Raw genomic sequence first — 26,940 nt, 5'->3', positions numbered from 1 at the left:
ACTATATCCGTGCGCCCCCGGAGTGCCCATCCCCATGACATAGTGACTATATCCGTGCGCCCCCGGAGTGCCCGTCCCCATGACATAGTGACTATATCCGTGCGCCCCCGGAGTGCCCGTCCCCATGACATAGTGACTATATCCGTGCGCCCCCGGAGTGCCCGTCCCCATGACTTAGTGACTATATCCGTGCGCCCCCGGAGTGCCCGTCCCCATGACATAGTGACTATATCCGTGCGCCCCCAGAGTGCCCGTCCCCATGACGTAGTGACTATATCCGTGCGCCCCCAGAGTGCCCGTCCCCATGACATAGTGACTATATCCGTGCGCCCCCGGAGTGCCCGTCCCCATGACATAGTGACTATATCCGTGCACCCCCGGAGTGCCCGTCCCCATGACATAGTGACTATATCCGTGCGCCCCCGGAGTGCCCGTCCCCATGACATAGTGACTATATCCGTGCGCCCCCGGAGTGCCCGTCCCCATGACATAGTGACTATGTCCTGGGGTCCCCGGAGTGCCCGTCCCCATGACGTAGTGACTATATCCGTGCGCCCCCAGAGTGCCCGTCCCCATGACATAGTGACTATATGCGTGCGCCCCCGGAGTGCCCGTCCCCATGACATAGTGACTATATCCGTGCGCCCCCGGAGTGCCCGTCCCCATGACATAGTGACTATATCCTGGGGTCCCCGGAGTGCCCGTCCCCATGACGTAGTGACTATGTCCTGGGGTCCCCGGAGTGCCCGTCCCCATGACGTAGTGACTATATCCTGGGGCCCCCAGAGTGCCCGTCCCCATGACATAGTGACTATGTTAAATTAACATCTACCTGGTATGACTGGTTTGATTTCTATCTAACAACTGAAGGAATGTTAATCAAATTAACATCTACCTGGTATGAGCTGAATAGGCAGACCCCTCCCTTAATTGTTAGTGAATTTAATGTGTTTAACTATATAAGGCAGGCTATTTTGGCTGTGAGCCATATGGCTGTGTAACATTTTAAAGTGTCTGGAGTTCATTTTGGAGTTGAAATTGGAGGTGAAGATTTGGGGAAGATCTGGACTCTGCACAACAACAACTCTGCAGCTGTGAGAACTTGCTTTTCTAAATGCTGTGATTCTTTGTATTCTTCCTATCCTCCAATACCTGGCCTGTCTCTCCTCCTGCATCTCTCCTCCTGCATCTCACCATGCCCTACCTATTGCTTTTTTTGCTTACTGTTTCCTCACTACTTTGTGAACTTCTCTGTTCGTTCCAATTTCCCCACTCCCCACTGCACCATTATTTATACACCTCTCTCCCAACAACTTCTTTACCCCTCAATAAAAAACACCCACATAAATCCTCTTTTTAAACCCTCTATCTACTCCTTCCTGCTGCTGGGGATCTCCCCTAATCCTGAACCAAGTCACACACCTGATCCCACCCATGCAGCCTGCCATCTCTTCCCCTGTAAATGGTGTTAACCTTCTGATTTAATACTGACTAACCTTAAAACTCACCCCACAAGTTAAGCAGCCCAACAGCCTGCACTCATGGTTACTGTCCCACACTCAGCCACACCTACCACCCACTGTGGCCAAGCACTGCCATACACAGCACTTATTCCCTCACCTACTGTCTCTGTAAGTCTCCCACCATACCTCTTAGATTGTAAGCTCTTCTGGGCAGGGATTTCCTTTCCTATTGTCTGATTTTTCTGCACTTATTGTATTATTTAAATTCCCTGTACTGTATTCATTGTGAAGCGCTGAGTACACTTTTGGCGCTATATAAATAAAGACATACAGTACTATGTCCCGGAGCTCCCAAAGGATTAACTATGGTGCAGGTTTTTTGCCCCATCTTTTGCAACCGGGAGACATTTTTAAATGGCCCCTTACGTGTCTAATCCGAAGTGGGTATCCATGTTACCTTATGCCCGAGCAGGTGCTGAGAGCGAGCCACGATTCCTGGTGGTCCCGGACTTGTCCATGATAATAACAATGGTCCTGTGAATGAGACAGTGTTACTGCCGTGTACAGGACAGAATGCTGCATGTAACAGATACTGAGACACTGTCACTGCCATGTACAGGACAGAATACTGCATGTTACAGATACTGAGACAGTGTCACTGCCGTGTACAGGACAGAATGCTGAATGTAACAGATACTGAGACAGTGTCACTGCTGTGTACAGGACAGAATGCTGCATGTTACAGATATTGAGACAGTGTCACTGTCGTGTACAGGACAGAATGCTGCATGTTACAGATACTGAGACAGTGTCACTGTCGTGTACAGGGCAGAATACTGCATGTTACAGATACTGAGACACTGTCACTGCCGTGTACAGGACAGAATACTGCATGTTACAGATACTGAGACAGTGTCACTGCCATGTACAGGACAGAATGCTGAATGTAACAGATACTGAGACAGTGTCACTGCTGTGTACAGGACAGAATACTGCATGTAACAGATACTGAGACAGTGTCACTGCTGTGTACAGGACAGAATACTGCATGTAACAGATACTGAGACAGTGTCACTGCCGTGTACAGGACAGAATGCTGAATGTAACAGATACTGAGACAGTGTCACTGCCGTGTACAGGACAGAATACTGCATGTTACAGATACTGAGACAGTGTCACTGCTGTGTACAGGACAGAATACTGCATGTAACAGATACTGAGACAGTGTCACTGCCGTGTACAGGACAGAATACTGCATGTTACAGATACTGAGACAGTGTCACTGCTGTGTACAGGACAGAATACTGCATGTAACAGATACTGAGACAGTGTTACTGCCGTGTACAGGGCAGAATACTGCATGTTACAGATACTGAGACAGTGTCCCTGCCGTGTACAGGGCAGAATACTGCATGTAACAGATACTGAGACAGTGTCAGTGCCGTGTACAGGACAGAATACTGCATGTAACAGATACTGAGACAGTGTCACTGCCGTGTACAGGACAGAATACTGCATGTAACAGATACTGAGACAGTGTCACTGCCGTGTACAGGACAGAATACTGCATGTTACAGATACTGAGACAGTGTCACTGTCGTGTACAGGGCAGAATGCTGCATGTTACAGATACTGAGACAGTGTCACTGCCGTGTACAGGACAGAATGCTGCATGTTACAGATACTGAGACAGTGTCACTGCTGTGTACAGGACAGAATGCTGCATGTAACAGATACTGAGACAGTGTCACTGCTGTGTACAGGACAGAATGCTGCATGTTACAGATACTGAGACAGTGTCACTGCCGTGTACAGGACAGAATGCTGCATGTTACAGATACTGAGACAGTGTCACTGCCGTGTACAGGACAGAATGCTGCATGTTACAGATACTGAGACAGTGTCACTGCCGTGTACAGGACATAGTGCTGCATGTTACAGATACTGAGACGGTGTCACTGCCGTGTACAGGACAGAATGCTGCATGTTACAGATACTGAGACGGTGTCACTGCCGTGTACAGGACAGAATGCTGCATGTTACAGATACTGAGACAGTGTCACTGCAGTGTACAGGACAGAGTGCTGCATGTTACAGATACTGAGACGGTGTCACTGCCGTGTACAGGACAGAATGCTGCATGTTACAGATACTGAGACGGTGTCACTGCCATGTACAGGACAGAATGCTGCATGTTACAGATACTGAGACAGTGTCACTGCCGTGTACAGGACAGAATACTGCATGTTACAGATACTGAGACAGTGTCACTGCCGTGTACAGGGCAGAATACTGCATGTTACAGATACTGAGACAGTGTCACTGCCGTGTACAGGACAGAATACTGCATGTTACAGATACTGAGACAGTGTCACTGCCGTGTACAGGGCAGAATACTGCATGTTACAGATACTGAGACAGTGTCACTGCCGTGTACAGGGCAGAATACTGCATGTTACAGATACTGAGACAGTGTCACTGCCGTGTACAGGACAGAATGCTGCATATTACAGATACTGAGACAGTGTCACTGCCGTGTACAGGGCAGAATACTGCATGTTACAGATACTGAGACAGTGTCACTGCCGTGTACAGGGCAGAATACTGCATGTTACAGATACTGAGACAGTGTCACTGTCGTGTACAGGACAGAATGCTGCATGTTACAGATACTGAGACAGTGTCACTGCCGTGTACAGGGCAGAATGCTGCATGTTACAGATACTGAGACAGTGTCACTGCCGTGTACAGGGCAGAATACAGCATGTTACAGATACTGAGACAGTGTCACTGCCGTGTACAGGGCAGAATACTGCATGTTACAGATACTGAGACAGTGTCACTGCCGTGTACAGGGCAGAATACAGCATGTTACAGATACTGAGACAGTGTCACTGCCGTGTACAGGACAGAATGCTGCATGTAACAGATACTGAGACAGTGTCACTGCAGTGTACAGGACAGAATGCTGCATGTTACAGATACTGAGACAGTGTCACTGCAGTGTACAGGACAGAATGCTGCATGTTACAGATACTGAGACAGTGTCACTGCAGTGTACAGGACAGAATGCTGCATGTTACAGATACTGAGACAGTGTCACTGCCGTGTACAGGACAGAATGCTGCATGTTACAGATACTGAGACAGTGTCACTGCAGTGTACAGGACAGAATGCTGCATGTTACAGATACTGAGACAGTGTCACTGCCTTGTACAGGCAGAATGCTGCATGTTACAGATACTGAGACAGTGTCACTGCCGTGTACAGGACAGAATACTGCATGTTACAGATACTGAGACAGTGTCACTGCCGTGTACAGGGCAGAATACTGCATGTAACAGATACTGAGACAGTGTCACTGCTGTGTACAGGACAGAATACTGCATGTTACAGATACTGAGACAGTGTCACTGCTGTGTACAGGGCAGAATACAGCATGTTACAGATACTGAGACAGTGTCACTGCCGTGTACAGGGCAGAATACAGCATGTTACAGATACTGAGACAGTGTCACTGCCGTGTACAGGACAGAATGCTGCATGTTACAGATACTGAGACAGTGTCACTGTCGTGTACAGGGCAGAATGCTGCATGTTACAGATACTGAGACAGTGTCACTGCCGTGTACAGGGCAGAATACAGCATGTTACAGATACTGAGACAGTGTCACTGCCGTGTACAGGGCAGAATACTGCATGTTACAGATACTGAGACAGTGTCACTGCAGTGTACAGGACAGAATGCTGCATGTTACAGATACTGAGACGGTGTCACTGCCGTGTACAGGACAGAATACTGCATGTTACAGATACTGAGACAGTGTCACCTCCGTGTACAGGACAGAATACAGCATGTAACAGATATTGAGACAGTGTCACTGCCGTGTACAGGGCAGAATACTGCATGTTACAGATACTGAGACAGTGTCACTGTCGTGTACAGGACAGAATGCTGCATGTTACAGATACTGAGACAGTGTCACTGCCGTGTACAGGACAGAATACAGCATGTTACAGATACTGAGACAGTGTCACTGCCGTGTACAGGACAGAATGCTGCATGTTACAGATACTGAGACAGTGTCACTGCCGTGTACAGGGCAGAATACTGCATGTAACAGATATTGATACAGTGTCACTGCTGTGTACAGGACAGAATGCTGCATGTTACAGATACTGAGACAGTGTCACTGCCGTGTACAGGGCAGAATACTGCATGTAACAGATATTGATACAGTGTCACTGCTGTGTACAGGACAGAATGCTGCATGTTACAGATACTGAGACAGTGTCACTGCCGTGTACAGGACAGAATACTGCATGTTACAGATACTGAGACAGTGTCACTGCCTTGTACAGGACAGAATGCTGCATGTAACAGATACTGAGACAGTGTCACTGTCGTGTACAGGACAGAATGCTGCATGTTACAGATACTGAGACAGTGTCACTGCTGTGTACAGGACAGAATGCTGCATGTTACAGATACTGAGACAGTGTCACTGCTGTGTACAGGACAGAATACTGCATGTTACAGATACTGAGACAGTGTCACTGCTGTGTACAGGACAGAATACTGCATGTAACAGATACTGAGACAGTGTCACTGCCGTGTACAGGACAGAATACTGCATGTAACAGATACGGAGACAGTGTCACTGCTGTGTACAGGACAGAATACTGCATGTTACAGATACTGAGACAGTGTCACTGCCTTGTACAGGACAGAATGCTGCATGTAACAGATACTGAGACAGTGTCACTGCTGTGTACAGGACAGAATACTGCATGTTACAGATACTGAGACAGTGTCACTGCCTTGTACAGGACAGAATGCTGCATGTTACAGATACTGAGACAGTGTCACTGCCGTGTACAGGACAGAATGCTGTATGTTACAGATACTGAGACAGTGTCACTGCCGTGTACAGGACAGAATGCTGTATGTTACAGATACTGAGACAGTGTCACTGCCGTGTACAGGACAGAATGCTGCATGTTACAGATACTGAGACAGTGTCACTGCCGTGTACAGGACAGAATACTGCATGTTACAGATACTGAGACAGTGTCACTGCCTTGTACTGGACAGAATGCTGCATGTAACAGATACTGAGACAGTGTCACTGCTGTGTACAGGACAGAATACTGCATGTAACAGATACTGAGACAGTGTCACTGCCGTGTACAGGACAGAATACTGCATGTAACAGATACTGAGACAGTGTCACTGCTGTGTACAGGACAGAATACTGCATGTTACAGATACTGAGACAGTGTCACTGCCGTGTACAGGACAGAATACTGCATGTAACAGATACTGAGACAGTGTCACTGCTGTGTACAGGACAGAATGCTGCATGTTACAGATACTGAGACAGTGTCACTGCCGTGTACAGGACAGAATACTGCATGTTACAGATACTGAGACAGTGTCACTGCCTTGTACAGGACAGAATGCTGCATGTAACAGATACTGAGACAGTGTCACTGCTGTGTACAGGACAGAATACTGCATGTAACAGATACTGAGACAGTGTCACTGCCGTGTACAGGACAGAATACTGCATGTAACAGATACTGAGACAGTGTCACTGCCGTGTACAGGACAGAATACTGCATGTTACAGATACTGAGACAGTGTCACTGCCGTGTACAGGGCAGAATGCTGCATGTTACAGATACTGAGACAGTGTCACTGCCTTGTACAGGACAGAATGCTGCATGTAACAGATACTGAGACAGTGTCACTGCTGTGTACAGGACAGAATACTGCATGTAACAGATACTGAGACAGTGTCACTGCCGTGTACAGGACAGAATACTGCATGTTACAGATACTGAGACAGTGTCACTGCCGTGTACAGGGCAGAATACTGCATGTAACAGATATTGATACAGTGTCACTGCTGTGTACAGGACAGAATGCTGCATGTTACAGATACTGAGACAGTGTCACTGCCGTGTACAGGGCAGAATACTGCATGTAACAGATATTGATACAGTGTCACTGCTGTGTACAGGACAGAATGCTGCATGTTACAGATACTGAGACAGTGTCACTGCCGTGTACAGGACAGAATACTGCATGTTACAGATACTGAGACAGTGTCACTGCCTTGTACAGGACAGAATGCTGCATGTAACAGATACTGAGACAGTGTCACTGTCGTGTACAGGACAGAATGCTGCATGTTACAGATACTGAGACAGTGTCACTGCTGTGTACAGGACAGAATGCTGCATGTTACAGATACTGAGACAGTGTCACTGCTGTGTACAGGACAGAATACTGCATGTTACAGATACTGAGACAGTGTCACTGCTGTGTACAGGACAGAATACTGCATGTAACAGATACTGAGACAGTGTCACTGCCGTGTACAGGACAGAATACTGCATGTAACAGATACTGAGACAGTGTCACTGCTGTGTACAGGACAGAATACTGCATGTTACAGATACTGAGACAGTGTCACTGCCTTGTACAGGACAGAATGCTGCATGTAACAGATACTGAGACAGTGTCACTGCTGTGTACAGGACAGAATACTGCATGTTACAGATACTGAGACAGTGTCACTGCCTTGTACAGGACAGAATGCTGCATGTTACAGATACTGAGACAGTGTCACTGCCGTGTACAGGACAGAATGCTGTATGTTACAGATACTGAGACAGTGTCACTGCCGTGTACAGGACAGAATGCTGTATGTTACAGATACTGAGACAGTGTCACTGCCGTGTACAGGACAGAATGCTGCATGTTACAGATACTGAGACAGTGTCACTGCCGTGTACAGGACAGAATACTGCATGTTACAGATACTGAGACAGTGTCACTGCCGTGTACAGGACAGAATGCTGCATGTAACAGATACTGAGACAGTGTCACTGCTGTGTACAGGACAGAATACTGCATGTAACAGATACTGAGACAGTGTCACTGCCGTGTACAGGACAGAATACTGCATGTAACAGATACTGAGACAGTGTCACTGCTGTGTACAGGACAGAATACTGCATGTTACAGATACTGAGACAGTGTCACTGCCGTGTACAGGACAGAATACTGCATGTAACAGATACTGAGACAGTGTCACTGCTGTGTACAGGACAGAATGCTGCATGTTACAGATACTGAGACAGTGTCACTGCCGTGTACAGGACAGAATACTGCATGTTACAGATACTGAGACAGTGTCACTGCCTTGTACAGGACAGAATGCTGCATGTAACAGATACTGAGACAGTGTCACTGCTGTGTACAGGACAGAATACTGCATGTAACAGATACTGAGACAGTGTCACTGCCGTGTACAGGACAGAATACTGCATGTAACAGATACTGAGACAGTGTCACTGCCATGTACAGGACAGAATACTGCATGTTACAGATACTGAGACAGTGTCACTGCCGTGTACAGGACAGAATGCTGCATGTTACAGATACTGAGACAGTGTCACTGCCATGTACAGGACAGAATACTGCATGTTACAGATACTGAGACAGTGTCACTGCCGTGTACAGGGCAGAATGCTGCATGTTACAGATACTGAGACAGTGTCACTGCCTTGTACAGGACAGAATGCTGCATGTAACAGATACTGAGACAGTGTCACTGCTGTGTACAGGACAGAATACTGCATGTAACAGATACTGAGACAGTGTCACTGCCGTGTACAGGACAGAATACTGCATGTAACAGATACTAAGACAGTGTCACTGCCTTGTACAGGACAGAATGCTGCATGTAACAGATACTGAGACAGTGTCACTGCTGTGTACAGGACAGAATACTGCATGTAACAGATACTGAGACAGTGTCACTGCCTTGTACAGGACAGAATGCTGCATGTAACAGATACTGAGACAGTGTCACTGTCGTGTACAGGACAGAATGCTGCATGTTACAGATACTGAGACAGTGTCACTGCTGTGTACAGGACAGAATGCTGCATGTTACAGATACTGAGACAGTGTCACTGCTGTGTACAGGACAGAATACTGCATGTTACAGATACTGAGACAGTGTCACTGCTGTGTACAGGACAGAATACTGCATGTAACAGATACTGAGACAGTGTCACTGCCGTGTACAGGACAGAATACTGCATGTAACAGATACTGAGACAGTGTCACTGCTGTGTACAGGACAGAATACTGCATGTTACAGATACTGAGACAGTGTCACTGCCTTGTACAGGACAGAATGCTGCATGTAACAGATACTGAGACAGTGTCACTGCTGTGTACAGGACAGAATACTGCATGTTACAGATACTGAGACAGTGTCACTGCCTTGTACAGGACAGAATGCTGCATGTTACAGATACTGAGACAGTGTCACTGCCGTGTACAGGACAGAATGCTGTATGTTACAGATACTGAGACAGTGTCACTGCCGTGTACAGGACAGAATGCTGTATGTTACAGATACTGAGACAGTGTCACTGCCGTGTACAGGACAGAATGCTGCATGTTACAGATACTGAGACAGTGTCACTGCCGTGTACAGGACAGAATACTGCATGTTACAGATACTGAGACAGTGTCACTGCCGTGTACAGGACAGAATGCTGCATGTAACAGATACTGAGACAGTGTCACTGCTGTGTACAGGACAGAATACTGCATGTAACAGATACTGAGACAGTGTCACTGCCGTGTACAGGACAGAATACTGCATGTAACAGATACTGAGACAGTGTCACTGCTGTGTACAGGACAGAATACTGCATGTTACAGATACTGAGACAGTGTCACTGCCGTGTACAGGACAGAATACTGCATGTAACAGATACTGAGACAGTGTCACTGCTGTGTACAGGACAGAATGCTGCATGTTACAGATACTGAGACAGTGTCACTGCCGTGTACAGGACAGAATACTGCATGTTACAGATACTGAGACAGTGTCACTGCCTTGTACAGGACAGAATGCTGCATGTAACAGATACTGAGACAGTGTCACTGCTGTGTACAGGACAGAATACTGCATGTAACAGATACTGAGACAGTGTCACTGCCGTGTACAGGACAGAATACTGCATGTAACAGATACTGAGACAGTGTCACTGCCATGTACAGGACAGAATACTGCATGTTACAGATACTGAGACAGTGTCACTGCCGTGTACAGGACAGAATGCTGCATGTTACAGATACTGAGACAGTGTCACTGCCGTGTACAGGACAGAATACTGCATGTTACAGATACTGAGACAGTGTCACTGCCGTGTACAGGGCAGAATGCTGCATGTTACAGATACTGAGACAGTGTCACTGCCTTGTACAGGACAGAATGCTGCATGTAACAGATACTGAGACAGTGTCACTGCTGTGTACAGGACAGAATACTGCATGTAACAGATACTGAGACAGTGTCACTGCCGTGTACAGGACAGAATACTGCATGTAACAGATACTAAGACAGTGTCACTGCCTTGTACAGGACAGAATGCTGCATGTAACAGATACTGAGACAGTGTCACTGCTGTGTACAGGACAGAATACTGCATGTAACAGATACTGAGACAGTGTCACTGCCGTGTACAGGACAGAATACTGCATGTAACAGATACTGAGACAGTGTCACTGCAGTGTACAGGACAGAATACTGCATGTAACAGATACTGAGACAGTGTCACTGCTGTGTACAGGACAGAATACTGCATGCTACTGAGACTTACAGATATTATTAGATAATACGTATTGCATTTTTTTAAATTTAATTATTAATCAACTCCTAATGCCATTTTTAATGAGATTTAATATACTGAGCATCCTTTGATTTCTATAGCAGGCTTTAGCCCACCTCCCCAGCAGTGCAAGATCTTTGCAACACTTTCCTGTTTGTGATCATTTGTTTCAATGTTCCCAGCAGTTTGAACTGCAAACTGTAACAATAGATAATGTTACCTTAGTAATATAAGAATACATTGTAGCTGCTGAGTTACACTGACTGAAGGATTGATTGAAACTGAAAGGCGGCCATTTAGTGAACCCTGGTAAGCAGGATCTTTGCTGATCGATCACGGGCAAACCAAATTGGTTTTCTATAAAGGTAATCAAAGGCTGCAGATTTTGAAAGCACAAAAGTATAAATATATATATATTTTTTAGAACAAAACCCTACATATTTTGAAGTGACGCTGGGACTGTCTCCTTAATGCAGGTCCCTCAGAAACACGATGCTTTGGCACATTGTGAAATCTAATAATGTCGTTTGTAAAGAAGATTCTGATACCGTACAAGTCCCTGCTCCTCATAAAGCCATCTATCAATGCTCTGCTATACTGCGCGCACATGCGCACACACACACACTACTCTGCTACACTGCACATGCACACACACGCACACACACATTACTCTGCTAACCTGCGCGCGCACACATCACTGTGCTACACTGCACACGTATACAATGCTCTGCTACACTGCGCGCGCATACACACACACACACACATTACTCTACTGCACTGCACATGTATACAATGCTCTGCTACACTATGCACGCACACACACACACACACACTACTTCACTGCACATGCGCACACACACATTAATCTGCTAACCTGCGCACGCACACACATTTCTCTGCTACACTGTGCGTGCGCGCACACATTATTCTGCTAAACTGCACACATGTATACAATTCTCTGCTACACTGCGCGCTCGCGCACACACATTACTCTGCTGCACTGCACACGTATACAATACTCTGCTACACTGCGCACATACACACTACTCTGCTGCACTGCACACATACACACTACTCTGCTGCACTGCACACATATACAATGCTCTGCTACACTGCGCGCGCACGCACACACACACATTACTCTGCTGCACTGCACACATATACAATGCTCTGCTACACTGCGCACGCACACACACACACTACTGCACTGCACACATATACAATGCTCTGCTACACTGCGCACGCACACACACACACACTACTACACTGCACTGCACACATATACAATGCTCTGCTACACTGCGCGCACACACACACTACTCTACTGCACACGTATACAATGCTCTGCTACACTGCACGTGCACGCGCACACACACACATTACTCTGCTGCACTGCACACGTATACAATGCTCTGCTACACCACACACACACAAAATTAATAAATGTTCAATTCCTGGTGTCGGCTCCTTGTGACCTTGGGCAAGTCACTTTATCTCCCTCTGCCACCAAACACATAGATTGTAAGCGTCTGCAAAATGTCTCTGTAAAGCGCTATGTAAAACTGGCAGCGCTATACAAGAACATGCTCTTATTATTATTATTATTATTATTATTACTCCTGACAAATTTAAATCAGGTTAATTGTGACAATTCAAAACTTTACAGAATCCGGACTATACGGGATTACATTACTAGCAATTCTCTAGAAATGGTTTAGAAAATCAGCAAGAGATTAACAAACTAATTGATTATATATATATATATATATATATATATATATATATATATATATATTCCCTTTCCTTATTCATAATAATAATATAATTCTCTCAATTATCCCATTTTTGGTACATGATAATACCCCTTAGAAGATGTTTGCATGATTTGAATTGTATTTTGGGGTTTATCAGTAGAGCTCCCTTTATTATGTTACGATATAATCCCTGATCTTGCTCTAATAAACTTTTATTTACTTTAAAGGAGCGGCTCAGCGAGTAAAGACAGGGGCTCTGTAAATAAGGGCACTTGCGCAATAACCATATTTCGGAATATTCCCTAGCTGTACGTTTCCTCTCTGTGGCCCCTATTTTATAGTCTGTGACGCCGTCTTCCCCCAGCTGGAGAGGAGTTCAGAATAAGAGTGTGTCTTCCCCACTCACCGTGTGATTCGGAGTGAGGGTCACCATCTGTCCATCTGCCGTGTAATGGGTCTCTGTGTATCCTGGGGAGAGCAGGCGGCTGCGGGAGAGAACACAATCATAATTATAATAATAATATTATATAATGCCATGATTCGGAATCCCACCCAGAACCCAGTAACCAAAGATAAGCGGGCCACAGCTAGGACTGTAACTTAACCCAAAGGGCCTCATATGCCCATGTATTAGAGCAGGGGTGCTCAAACTGGGGGCGCGAGATTCTCTGCGGGGGTCGCGGGGGTTACAGAGGCCCTGCGCGCTTCCCGAAGGCATTTAAATTACATTCCGGGGAAGCGGCGAAGGCCTCTGTAACGTCTCTTTACCTTGGTTCAGACGGCTTCTGGTGACACGTCGCCATGGCAACACGGCATCAAATGACGCGGTGGGGGTCACGTGCCATTGCGTTGCCATGGCAACATGACGCCAGAGCCAGCGGTAAAGAGGGTGGGGTGCGAGCAGGGGAGGAAAGCCGGCAGGGGGCACAGTGGAAAGAGCGCAAAGCAGCTGCATTTGAATGATAAAGAAATGTAAAACATACAGAAAAGAGCATTTCAGTACGAGGGAACCTCTGCAATAATAATGAATATGTGGTTAATGGACCCCAGGTTTGGGAGCACAAATAAAATATCCCACAACCGGCCCCTGACTGCAGAGAGACACACAGGCAGAAGGCATCTCTTCCACCGTTTCCACGTCCCTGACCACGTCCCTGACCACTTCCACGTTAATAATCAGGGGGAGCACGGTCACAGTTACACTTAATAATATATTATGTGTATGGCCCCATCCTATCCCGCAGCGCAGCACAACGTGGGAGGAAGGACACGACCATTAATGACAAACGGGAGACCATAGGATGGAGGTCTAGAACGAGGGGAGTGCAGACACGCGGAATAGTGGGTGCAAGTTTCTTAGCAAGGCTTTGGTCAACTTCAGGATGGAGTATGCCTCAGCGCCATAAGACGTCCCGTTGTCGTGGCAACTTGACGCCACGGCGTCACGCAGTGTTTTGCTGCAAAGACCTGTGGAGTGCTGGTTTTACGTGACAGGGTTTTTCCCTACATAAGCTTATAGGGATCCGTGGACAATAGACAAGTACAAGACGTGTCACACTGTGAGCGCTCGCCTGCACGTTATTACCCAGAATCCCTGGCTGCAGGGGAAGCACCGTATGCTAAGAGATAATGGGGAAAGGCAGGGGTGCAGGCCTGTCTGAGGCGTGATTGTGCTCACACGTGGGGTTTGTGTTTGCCATTTTATATATAAAAAGATCACTTGTGAGCACATTCACGTCTCAGACAGGCCTGCAACCTCTCCCCATTACCACCTCATTATCATACAGTGCTTCCACCACAGCAAGGGATTCTGGGAAATCCCATGCAAATCAGCACCCCGTGCCACCGTGTGTGTGTGTGTGTGTGTGTGTCTGTGTGTGTCTGTGTGTGTATATATGTGTATGTATAATACTATAATACATATTTTTTTTAAATAATATTTTTTTATTTTATACTCTGAATAAAGATGAAATAAATGAATTCCTGTTAGGGGATTACTTTCATTTTCGGATATGAGACAAATTGGGAAGCCGGCTGACCCCTTTCACTTACACGCAAGCACGCGTGTACAGTACATGACAGATGGGCTTCCAACTAATTCTTGCCGGTTCCGTGGTGAGTTACTGTTTCTCTGAGACCGTGCGTATCATGTCCTGCTACATATTGAGTTAATGTTCCTCGGGCAATCACCTGGCGCCAATTAATGTCGTTATTCAAATGTGTTGACTGGGAAAGCATTGATTGGGACAGAAAGCTTTGCTTTGCAGCTGGTCCCCGGGGGCCGCAGGGCACATGGAGCTCATTACACAGAGCAGAGACCTGTGCTCTGCAAAGCATTACAAAACATGTTTACTTAGCGGGGTCAGAATGGCACTGCGGGAGGTTACAGGATGATGGGCAGGGGCAGAGTGGGAGATTTAATCCTTTCACTGCCACACGGGGCAAAATGCGGTCTAGGACATTTCGCTGTCGCTATTTGGATGCTGGGGACATGCAGCTGCGGGGAAGGCGCTGATGACATGCTGCGGGGGAGGTGCCCTGCAGCTGTGGGGGGAGGTGCCCTCCAGCTGGGGGAGGCGCTGAGGACATGCTGCGGGGGAGGCGCTGAGGACATGCTGCGGGGGAGGTTCCCTGCGGCTGGGAGAGGCACTGAGGACATGCTGCGGGGGAGGTGCCCTGCAGCTGGGAGAGGCGCTGTGGACATGCATTGGGGGAGGTGCGCTGTGGCTGGGGGAGGCGCTGAGGATACGCTGCGGGGAGGTGCCCTGCGGCTGGGGGAGGCGCTGAGGACATGCTGCGGGGGAGGTGCCCTGCGTCTGGGAGAAGCGCTGGGGACATGCTGCGGGGGAGGCGCTGAGAACATGCTGCGGGGAGGTGCGCGGCTGGGAGAGGCGATGAGGACACGCAGCGGGGGAGGTGCCCTGCGGCTGGGAGAGGCGCTGAGGATATGCTGCGGGGGAGGCGCCCTGCGGCTGGGAGAGGGGCTGGGGACATGCTGCGGGGGAGGTGCCGTGTGGCTGGGAGAGGCGCTGAGGACATGCTGCGGGGGAGGTGCCCTGCGGCTGGGAGAGGCGCTGGGGACATGCTGCGGGGGAGGTGCCGTGCGGCTGGGAGAGGCGCTGAGGACATGCTGCGGGGGAGGTGCAGTGCGACTGGGAGAGGCGCTGGGGACATGCTGCGGCGGAGGTGCCCTGCGGCTGGGAGAGGCGCTGAGGACATGCTGCGGGGGAGGTGCCCTGCGGCTGGGAGAGGCGCTGAGGACACGCTGCGGGGGAGGTGCCCTGCGGCTGGGAGAGCCGGTGAGGACATGCTGCGGGGGAGGTGCCCTGCGGGGAGAGGTGCTGAGGACATGCTGCGGGGGAGGTGCCCTGCGGCTGGGAGAGGCGCTGAGGACACGCTGCGGGGGAGGTGCCCTGCGGCTGGGAGAGGCGCTGAGGACATGCTGCGGGGGAGGTGCCCTGCGGGGAGAGGCACTGAGGACATGCTGCGGGGGAGGTGCCCTGCAGCTGGGAGAGGCGCTGGGGACATGCTGCGGGGGAGGTGCCCTGCAGCTGGGAGAGGCGCTGAGGACATGCTGCGGTGGAGGTGCCCTGTGGCTGGGGGAGGTGCTGAGGACATGCTGCGGGGGAGGTGCCCTGCGGCTGGGAGAGGCGCTGAGGACATGCTGTGGGGGAGGTGCCCTGCGGCTGGGAGAGGAGCTGGGGACACGCTGCGGGGGAGGTGCCCTGCATCTGGGGGAGGTGCTGGGGACATGCTGCGGGGGAGGTGCCCTGCAGCTGGGAGAGGCGGTGAGGACATGCTGCGGGGGAGGTGCCCTGCGGCTGGGAGAGGCGCTGAGGACATGCTGCTGGGGAGGTGCCCTGCGGCTGGGAGAGGCGCTGGGGACATGCTGCGGGGGAGGTGCCCTGCGGCTAAGAAAGAGGCGCTGAGGACATGCTGCGGGGGAGGTGCCCTGCGGCTGGGAGAGGCGCTGGGGACATGCTGCGGGGGAGGTGCCCTGCATCTGGGGGAGGTGCTGGGGACATGCTGCGGGGGAGGTGCCCTGCGGTTGGGAGAGGCGATGAGGACACGCTGGGGGGGAGGTGCCCTGCGGCTGGGAGAGGCGATGAGGACATGCATTGGGGGAGGTGCCCTGCGGCTGGGAGAGGCGCTGAGGACATGCTGCGGGGGAGGTGCCCTGCGGCTGGGAGAGGCGCTGAGGACATGCTTCGGGGGAGGTGCCCTGCGGGGAGAGGAGCTGAGGACATGCTGCGGGGGAGGTGCCCTGCGGCTGGGAGAGGTGCTGAGGACATGCTGCGGGGGAGGTGCCCTGCGGCTGGGAGATCCGGTGAGGACATGCTGCGGGGGAGGTGCCCTGCATCTGGGGGAGGTGCTGGGGACATGCTGCGGGGGAGGTGCCCTGCGGTTGGGAGAGGCGGTGAGGACACGCTTCGGGGGAGGTGCCCTGCAGCTGGGAGAGGCGCTGGGGACATGCTGTGGGGGAGGTGCCCTGCGGCTGGGAGAGGAGATGAGGACACGCTGCAGGGGAGGTGCCCTGCGGCTGGGAGAGGCGATGAGGACATGCTGCGGGGGAGGTGCCCTGTGGGGAGAGGCGTTGAGGACATGCTGCGGGGGAGGTGCCATGCGGCTGGGAGAGGAGCTGAGGACATGCTGCGGGGGAGGTGCCCTGCGGTTGGGAGAGGCGGTGAGGACATGCTGCAGGGGAGGTGCCCTGCGGCTGGGAGAGGCGCTGAGGACATGCTGCGGGGGAGGTGCCCTGCGGCTGGGAGAGGTGCTGAGGACACGCTGCGGGTGAGGTGCCCTGCGGCTGGGAGAGGCGCTGAGGACATGCTGCGGGGGAGGTGCCTGCGGCTGGGAGAGGTGCTGAGGACATGCTGCGGGGGAGGTGCCCTGCGGGGAGAGGCGTTGAGGACATGCTGCGGGGGAGGTGCCCTGCGGCTTGGAGAGGCGGTGAGAACATGCTGCGGGGGAGGTGCCCTGCGGCTGGGAGAGGCGCTGAGGACATGCTGCGGGGGAGGTGCCCTGCGGCTTGGAGAGGCGGTGAGAACATGCTGCGGGGGAGGTGCCCTGCGGCTGGGAGAGGCGGTGAGGACATGCTGCGGGGGAGGAGCCCTGCGGGGGAGGCGCTGAGGACATGCTGCGGGGGAGGTGCCCTGCGGCTGGGAGAGGCGCTGAGGACACGCTGCGGGGGAGGTGCCCTGCGGCTGGGAGAGGTGCTGAGGACATGCTGCGGGGGAGGTGCCCTGCGGCTGGGAGAGGCGCTGAGGACATGCTGCAGGGGAGGTGCCCTGCGGCTGGGAGAGGCGCTGAGGACATGCTGCAGGGGAGGTGCCCTGCGGGGAGAGGAGCTGATGACATGCGGCGGGGGAGGTGCCCTGCGGCTGGGAGAGGCGCTGAGGACATGCTGTGGGGGAGGTGCCCTGCGGGGAGAGGAGCTGAGGACATGCGGCAGGGGAGATGCCCTGCAGTTGGGAGAGGTGCTGAGGACATGCTGCGGGGGAGGTGCCCTGCGGATGAGAGAGGCGCTGAGGACATGCTGCGGGGGAGGTGCCCTGTGGCTGGGAGAGGTGCTGAGGACATGCTGCGGGGGAGGTGCCCTGCGGATGAGAGAGGCGCTGAGGACATGCTGCGGGGGAGGTGCCCTGCGGCTGGGAGAGGTGCTGAGGACATGCTGCTGGGAGAGGTGCTGAGGACATGCTGCGGGGGAGATGCCCTGCTGTTGGGAGAGGTGCTGAGGACATGCTGCGGGGGAGGTACCCTGCGGATGAGAGAGGCGCTGAGGACATGCTGCAGGGGAGGTGCCCTGTGGCTGGGAGTGGTGCTGAGGACATGCTGCGGGGGAGATGCCCTGCGGTTGGGAGAGGTGCTGAGGACATGCTGCGGGGGAGGTGCCCTGCGGCTGGGAGAGGCGCTGAGGACATGCTGCAGGGGAGGTGCCCTGCGGCTGGGAGAGGCGCTGAGGACATGCTGCGGGGGAGGTGCCCTGCGGGGAGAAGTGCTGAGGACATGCTGCGGGGGGGGTGCCCTGCGGTTGGGAGAGGCGCTGAAGACATGCGGCTGTCAGAGGTGCTGAGGACATGCTGCGGGGGAGGTGCCCTGCGGGGAGAGGTGCTGGGGACATGCTGCGGGGGAGGTGCCCTGCGGCTGGGAGAGGCGCTGAGGACATGCTGCGGGGGAGGTGCCCTGCGGCTGGGAGAGGTGCTGAGGACATGCTGCGTGGGAGGTGCCCTGCGGCTGGGAGAGGCGCTGGGGACATGCTGCGGGGGAGGTGCCCTGCGGCTGGGAGAGGCGCTGAGGACATGCTGCGGGGGAGGTGCCCTGCGGGGAGAAGTGCTGAGGACATGCTGCGGGGGGGGTGCCCTGCGGTTGGGAGAGGCGCTGAAGACATGCGGCTGTCAGAGGTGCTGAGGACATGCTGCGGGGGAGGTGCCCTGCGGGGAGAGGTGCTGGGGACATGCTGCGGGGGAGGTGCCCTGCGGCTGGGAGAGGTGCTGAGGACATGCTGCGTGGGAGGTGCCCTGCGGCTGGGAGAGGCGCTGGGGACATGCTGCGGGGGAGGTGCCCTGCGGCTGGGAGAGGCGCTGAGGACATGCTGCGGGGGAGGTGCCCTGCGGCTGGGAGAGGCGCTGAGGACACGCTGCGGGGGAGGTGCCCTGCGGCTGGGAGAGCCGGTGAGGACATGCTGCGGGGGAGGTGCCCTGCGGGGAGAGGTGCTGAGGACATGCTGCGGGGGAGGTGCCCTGCGGGGAGAGGAGCTGAGGACATGCTGCGGGGGAGGTGCCCTGCGGCTGGGAGAGGCGCTGAGGACATGCTGCGGGGGAGGTGCCCTGCGTGCTGGGAGAGGCGCTGAGGACATGCTGCGGGGGAGGTGCCCTGCGGCTGGGAGAGGCGCTGAGGACATGCTGCGGGGGAGGGGCCCTGCGGCTGGGAGAGGCGCTGAGGACACGCTGCGGGGGAGGGGCCCTGCGGCTGGGAGAGGCGCTGAGGACATGCTGCGGGGGAGGTGCCCTGCGGCTGGGAGAGGCGCTGAGGACATGCTGCGGGGGAGGTGCCCTGCGGCTGGGAGAGGCACTGAGGACATGCTGCGGGGGAGGTGCCCTGCGGCTGGGAGAGGCGCTGAGGACATGCTGCGGGGGAGGTGCCCTGCGGCTGGGAGAGGCGCTGGGGACATGCTGCGGGGGAGGTGCCCTGCGGCTGGGAGAGGCGCTGAGGACATGCTGCGGGGGAGGTGCCCTGCGGCTGGGAGAGGCGCTGAGGACATGCTGCGGGGGAGGTGCCCTGCGGCTGGGAGAGGCGCTGAGGATATGCTGCGGGGGAGGTGCCCTGCGGCTGGGAGAGGCGCTGAGGACATGCTGCGGGGGAGGTGCCCTGCGGCTGGGAGAGGCGCTGAGGACATGCTGCGGGGGAGGTGCCCTGCGGCTGGGAGAGGCGCTGGGGACATGCTGCGGGGGAGGTGCCCTGCGATGGGAGAGGCGCTGGGAACATGCTGCGGGGGAGGTGCCCTGCGGCTGGGAGAGGCGCTGAGAGGATGAGTGAGAGTGGGTAAGGGGGGGGGGGGTGAGAGGATGAAGAGGGGAGCAACAAACTTGGAATTTGTGGGAGAGGAGCATTAATATCAGTATCACTGTACTGATGTTATTTATCAATTTTCTAACGTTCCGTAATTTTTTCTACATTTCACCCCGATGTGCACCAATTCATATTGTATTGTATTGTATTGTATGTCTTTATTTATATAGCGCCATTAATGTACATAGCGCTTCACAGTAGTAATACACGTGGTAAGCAAATAAATAACAGATAATATAAATAACAGATCATGGGAATAAGTGCTTTAGACATAAAAGTAACATTTCGGAAGAGGAGTCCCTGCCCCGAGGAGCTTACAGTCTAATTGGTAGGTAGGGAGAACGCACAGAGACAGTAGGAGGGAGTTCTGGTAAGTGCGTCTGCAGGGGGCCAAGCTTTATGTATCGTGTTCAGAATATCCACAGTGCTATTCATATGCTTCTTTAAGCAAGTGTGTCTTAAGGTGGGTCTTAAAGGTGGATAGAGAGGGTGCTAGTCGGGTATTGAGGGGAAGGGCATTCCAGAGGTGTGGGGCAGTCAGTGAAAAAGGTTTAAGGTGGGAGAGGGCTTTAGATACAAAGGGGGTAGAAAGAAGACATCCTTGAGAAGAACGCAAGAGTCTGGATGTGCATAATGAGAAATTAGGGCTGAGATGTAAGGAGAAGAGTGTAAAGCTTTAAAAGTGAGGAGAAGAATGGAGTGTGAGATGCGGGATTTGATCGGAAGCCAGGAGAGGGTTTTCATGAGGGGAGATGCTGAGACAGATCTAGGAAAGAGTAGAGTGATTCTGGCAGCAGCGTTTAGGATAGATTGTAGGGGAGACAGGTGAGAGGCAGGAAGGCCGGACAGCAGGAGGTTGCAGTAATCAAGACGGGAGAGAATGAGGGCCTGAGTCAGAGTTTTAGCAGTCGAGCAACAGAGGAAAGGGCGTATCTTTGTTATATTGCGGAGGAAAAAGCAACAAGTTTTAGAAATGTTTTGAATGTGAGGGGCGAATGTGAGAGAGGAGTCGAGTGTGACCCCTAGGCAGCGTGCTTGGGCTACTGGGTGAATGATCGTAGTTCCAACAGTAATGTGGAAGGAGGTAGTAGGGCCAGGTTTGGGAAGAAGTATGAGGAGCTCTGTTTTTGCGATGTTGAGTTTAAGGCGTCGGAGGGCCATCCAGGATGATATAGCAGAGAGACATTCAGAAACTTTGGTTTGTACAGCAGGTGTAAGGTCGGGTGTTGAAAAGTATATTTGTGTGTCGTCAGCATAGAGGTGATATTTAAACCCAAAAGATGTTATTAGGTCACCTAGAGAGTGTGTACAGAGAAAAGAGAAGAGGTCCCAGGACAGAGCCCTGCGGTACCCCCACAGAGAGATCAATAGAGGAGGAGGAGGTGTTAGCAGAAGAGACACTGAAAGTACGATGGGAGAGGTAGGATGAGATCCAGGATATTCTATTTCGTTAGAAAAAATTCCCGTGAAGGGTCTGAGGACGGAGCGCCCTCCACAGAATTTCTTTTACGAAACAGAATATGAAATTGTGCAAATTGGTGCAAACTTGGAATGAAATTTTGAAAAAATTACGCAGCGATCAGATAATTTATAAATTACACCCCTCCCCGCCGACTTCTCTTGAGCGCGTCGCACCTTTCACCATTGTGTCCAGTATTTTGTGAGACGCCTCCTGGCGCCCTAGCGTCACCTCCTGAGTAGCTACTTAACAGACAGCCGAGCTTCAGATCATTCACTCTGTGATAAAGCGCAAAGAGAGGAGTGAAACGCGTTGGAGTTCTACTCTTTCCCTATCTAAGGTTCGTTATGTGCCAGTAAAATAGTTTTTATCTTCAAAGCAGTCCGACCATTTACAAGCAGTTCTATTTTTCTCTGATATATATACTGTGTGTGTGTGTATATGTGTGTGTGTGTGTATATGTGTGTGTGTGTGTGTGTGTATATGTGTGTATATATGTGTGTATGTGTATGTGTATGTGTATGTGTGTGTGTGTGTGTGTGTGTGTGTGTGTGTGTGTGTGTGTGTGTGTGTGTGTGTGTGTATATATATATATATATGTATATATATATATTACACAAAAAAACAGAAAAAAGAAGTCTCAATAATAAGCACTCAAAACATCCCTATGTATAATATGAAAAACTTTAATGTTGTCACTATTAACACGTTAAAACATGGTTAGAACCAAAAGAGAGCAGGGCCCTGAAATAATTATTGAGACTTTGTTTTTCTGTTTTTTGTGTAATGTTACTTTTGTCTCAGAGCACCGACCATTTTCTTTAATTTTGGAATATGTATTATGGTCTTGCAAATACCCTATTAATTTGAGGTGTGTATGCGGAATCTGTATGTGTGTTCATATATATATATACCGTATTTCCTCGATTGTAAGACGCCTTCGATTGTAAGACGCACCATCGATTTGGCACTTACAATTGAGGAAAATTACTTTCACTCTCCATGTTTCAGGAGAGGTCCCATATCAGCGGAGGATGAAGCGGGCGGCGGCGGCAGGGGAGGTCCCACGTCTGCAGATGGTTGAAGATGGACGGTGGGTGTGCAGCAGCAGGACAGGTCCAAAGTCTGCAGGTGAATGAAGATAAGAAGACAGCGGGCGTGTGGTGGGGTGCGGCGGCGGGAGATCATAATAGCAGGAGAGCTGAGCAGGAGCAGAGCGGCATAGGGGAAAGGCTTGCTAGGTGCACACTGTAACCGGAAGTCAGACACCGGTCAACTTCCGGTGTTACAGTGTGCACCTCCCAAGCCGTTCCCCTACGCTGCTCTGCACCTGCTATTATGATCTATTAGCCGCCTCCGCCACCGTACGCCCGCTGTCTTCTTATCTTCATTCACCTGCAGACTTGGGACCTGTCCTGCCGCCGCCACCGCACTCCCACCCGCTGTCCATCTTCAATGATCTGCAGACGTGGGACCTCTGCTGCCGCCTCCGCACACTTTGTCCTCTACTGACATGGGATCTCACCTGAAACGTGTTAAAAAAAATTAATACATCGATTCTAAGACGCACCCCGATTTCCGACATGTGAAAATCGGAAAAAAGGTGCGTCTTAGAATTGAGGAAATATATACCTGTATATATATATATATATATATATATATATATATATATATATATATATATATATATATATATATATATATATATATATATATATATATATATATACCCTATATATATATATATATATAATCTATATAAACCATACGATACCATTTGAAGCACGAGATCAGGAGACAGCACTCTGGTAAGTTTGATCACAAGTTTTTGAATTGAATAAAAGACACATAAACCAACGTTTCGGTCCCCCAGTGGTGCACCACCTTGAGAAAGGTCCCACCGAAACGTCGGTTTATGTGTCTTTTTTTCTATACAAAAACTTGTGATCAAATTTACCAGAGTGCTGTCTCCTGATCTCGTGCTTCAAACGGTATCATATGGTTTATTATTGCTTCATGGGACAAGCACCCAATATTTTCTACTTGCAAGTGGAGTGCCGGCTGCTTCTGTGGATTCTATACACACACACACACACACACACACACACACACACACACACACACACACACACACACACACACACACTTGCGAGAGTTCTCTCTTCCTCAGGTCAGCAGTACTGATACACAAAGGAATCTATGGCTAAAACAGAGGTTTGGAAAGCAGGAACAAACAGAGATTTAGATAAGGTAGGTGAGAAAGGGATGTTTGAAGAAAGTGACAAGTAACAGCATGGAGGGGGAAGGGGATGCTGTGTGGGGGAGGTGTGGATAAGAACATTGGCAGAGAAGCAGACAGGATGATTACAAACACTTCTGATAGTGTGTGAGAAACCCCATATTCGCTTGTTTTGGTGTCAAAGAGTCTTATCATTCTGAGTTCAAATGTTTTCCTTTCATGGGTGCGGTTAACATTCCATTGAGTATTTTGATATGGGGTTTGTCACACACTATCACAATTGTCTATAAATCCCCTTCCCCCTCCATGCTGTTACTTGTCATCTGTTTTTTTCTGCTTTCCAAATCTCTGCTTTAGCCATAGATTCCTTTGTATATCAATACTGCTGACCTGAGGAAGAGAGGAGAACTCTCGAAAGCTTGTCCTATGACATATATTGTTAGTCCAAATAAAAAAGGTATCCCCTAATACTGAAGAACTCATTTATTCTGCACTATCGCAACTGGACTAACACGGCTATTTCCGTTAATTTTCTTTTCCCCAAAAAATATCCAATATTTTTCTACTGTATCTGCTATCACAGTCCCCGGTGGTAGTAAATTCCTGCTAGTTTTTTTGTCCGGCTGCGTGGGATTGCAGCTTTACATCATGCACCAGCAGTGACGCATCCCTGGCACTCGGGCAGGCGTCATTTCATGTCCACTGCGCTAAGGGATTCTGGGAAATAAGTCTGCTCGAGCGACAGCAACGTGAGAACGTCTCTTGGAGGCGGATAAATGTGCAGAGCGCCGTCTCCCCTCCCCCCCTGGGAATCACTTGATATTACAACAGGCAGCGTATGGTCTGAAATCCCAAGGCAGACCGTTTCTGTGTCTGGGAAACAGACAGTGTGGGGGAGGAGGGGCTGTTACCGGCATATTGTTGTTCCCGGAATAAAAATGAGGGATATCTGGGTAATTTAACTATGAGGAGGGTGGTGGTCATTTAACCCCTGCAGTACCACAAAGGCTTGTAACACAATGAAGAACCATCAGCCGCCCAGTAAGGAATGAGAATATCAATGTCACGGTGTCACTGTGTCCCCTCAGACATGTCACGGGGTCCCATACTTCTTAATGGGACTGCCCCTTCGTATAGCGCTGAATTATTTCATCTTGTGCATGGAAGGAAACGCCGGGTTCACTGAGGTTTCTCTGTGTAACTTAAACACTGGGAATAGAAGCAAGACATTACCTCAGCCACGAACAATCATCGCACGCCCAGACTTTAACCCTTACTGCTCTGGAGAAGTCCCTGGCATTGATGTGCGATACAGATCCCAAACTGGTGGCAATGTCTGACAATATGGGGGGTAGTAGCCGCAATTATGAAATTGTCAGCTTCTCCTATGGCGGTGAGGCTTTTGAGGCACTACGTTTTACGGTGCACTGAGATTAAAATCTGGTGCAGAACATGACATGTACCAGGGACATTTAACCGTATCACGTATACATTATCAGGAGGAACATTTTCCTGGTTTTGGCACCTGAGGCACAGGAAGTTAGGGCGGAATGCCGGGTCTACCTTTGGAAGCTGGGTTGGTCTACCTATGGAAGCTGGGTTGGTCTACCTATGGAAGCTGGGTTGGTCTACCTATGGAAGCTGGGTTGGTCTACCTATGGAAGCTGGGTTGCCCAGACTGATGGATATAGTGCGGCATTCCAAGGCTCCAGGTACATGGGCGGCATACTGGAAGGCATGGGGTGAATGGAGCAAGTCATGGAGCTTTGTCGTCCGAGGAGGGTGGGTTTCAGGCAGTGGTGAGTTATGTATTAGAAACATTTTGTATGGGTGACTTAACCAGCTTGGTAGAGCAATGGCTGGCTGGGATACCCTTTTTTTTTTTAAAGGTTTTTGGATAGAAGGATTTCACCAAACCATATTTCTATTGGTGGAAAAATTGTTGATGGGATGAAAACAGAAAATGGTAACGGAGGATAAGAGGAATCCAATCATACCAGAGATGGTGGCTGCATTGATTGGGGCTTCAGGTAAAGTTATTTAGAGCTGCTTTTGTGTCAGCCTTCTTTGAAGTGTATGGGCTGGGGGAATTGGTAAGCGCATCAAAGGTGAGACCGGGAGGTATTAGGCATGAGGATGTTAGGGTGGGCAGTTTGGGCTTTAGGTTATTGTTGCGGTGGTCAAAAGACTGCCAAGCAGGGGAAAGGGTTGTGGTTAGAAATGAGGTGGTTGGTGGAGGCATCTGTCCATTAGGGACATGTTTGGAATTGTTCATATTGTGGCTGACGGGGTCAGGGCCTTTACTGGTGGGTGAGAATGGTTATCTTCTAACTTAAGAAAGTTTTCAAGGATTGTCGGAAGTTAGGGGGGTTTCACCCATTGCCATATGTGTCCTGTTCATTCAGCATCATGGCTGAAACGGAGGCAGTGCGTTTGGGTTTAGATGGAAGCATCATCTGTAGGATAGGCAGGCGGGAGTACGAGGCACTTCAAGAGTTACGTGAGACTCCACAGGTTGTAATGTGTGGGTTTCCCTTCATTCCTGGGGAGTACGGCTTGTTTGTGTCATTTGTTTCGCTCACCAGGTTGTAGGACATCAGGGCCTTGGTCTGTGGGGATTCCTGTGCGCACTGGGCAGGATTATGTCTATATGGGACTCTCCTAGGATTTGTAAGGTGATGGTTGGGATATTTGTTGGATGAGGAGACGGGGGATGCGTTGGGTACATATTATTAACAAGTAAGATTTGGA

At 50.8% G+C, this 26,940-nt stretch overlaps 1 protein-coding gene across 3 annotated transcripts in view; it reads right to left on the bottom strand.

Annotated features, from left to right (window-relative positions):
- The window catches only part of LOC142467670 (disintegrin and metalloproteinase domain-containing protein 33-like), a 209,492-nt gene that overhangs the window by 79,894 nt on the left and 102,658 nt on the right, over positions 1–26,940 (bottom strand). For 2 of the 3 annotated variants that reach the window (XM_075573605.1, XM_075573608.1), the window contains 2 exons: positions 13,329–13,407; positions 1,921–1,997 (listed from right to left, as the gene is read on the bottom strand). In XM_075573605.1, the coding sequence (XP_075429720.1) occupies positions 1,921–1,997; positions 13,329–13,407 (156 nt within the window). The remainder of the gene's footprint in view (positions 1–1,920; positions 1,998–13,328; positions 13,408–26,940) is intronic. The other variant, XM_075573616.1, reaches the window with a different exon arrangement.

This window comes from Ascaphus truei, chromosome 1, assembly GCF_040206685.1.
Source record: "Ascaphus truei isolate aAscTru1 chromosome 1, aAscTru1.hap1, whole genome shotgun sequence".
Classification (NCBI taxonomy): Eukaryota; Metazoa; Chordata; class Amphibia; order Anura; family Ascaphidae; genus Ascaphus; species Ascaphus truei.
The sequence above is the reverse complement of the archived record's forward strand: the minus strand, read 5'-3'. Positions and strand labels throughout refer to the sequence as shown.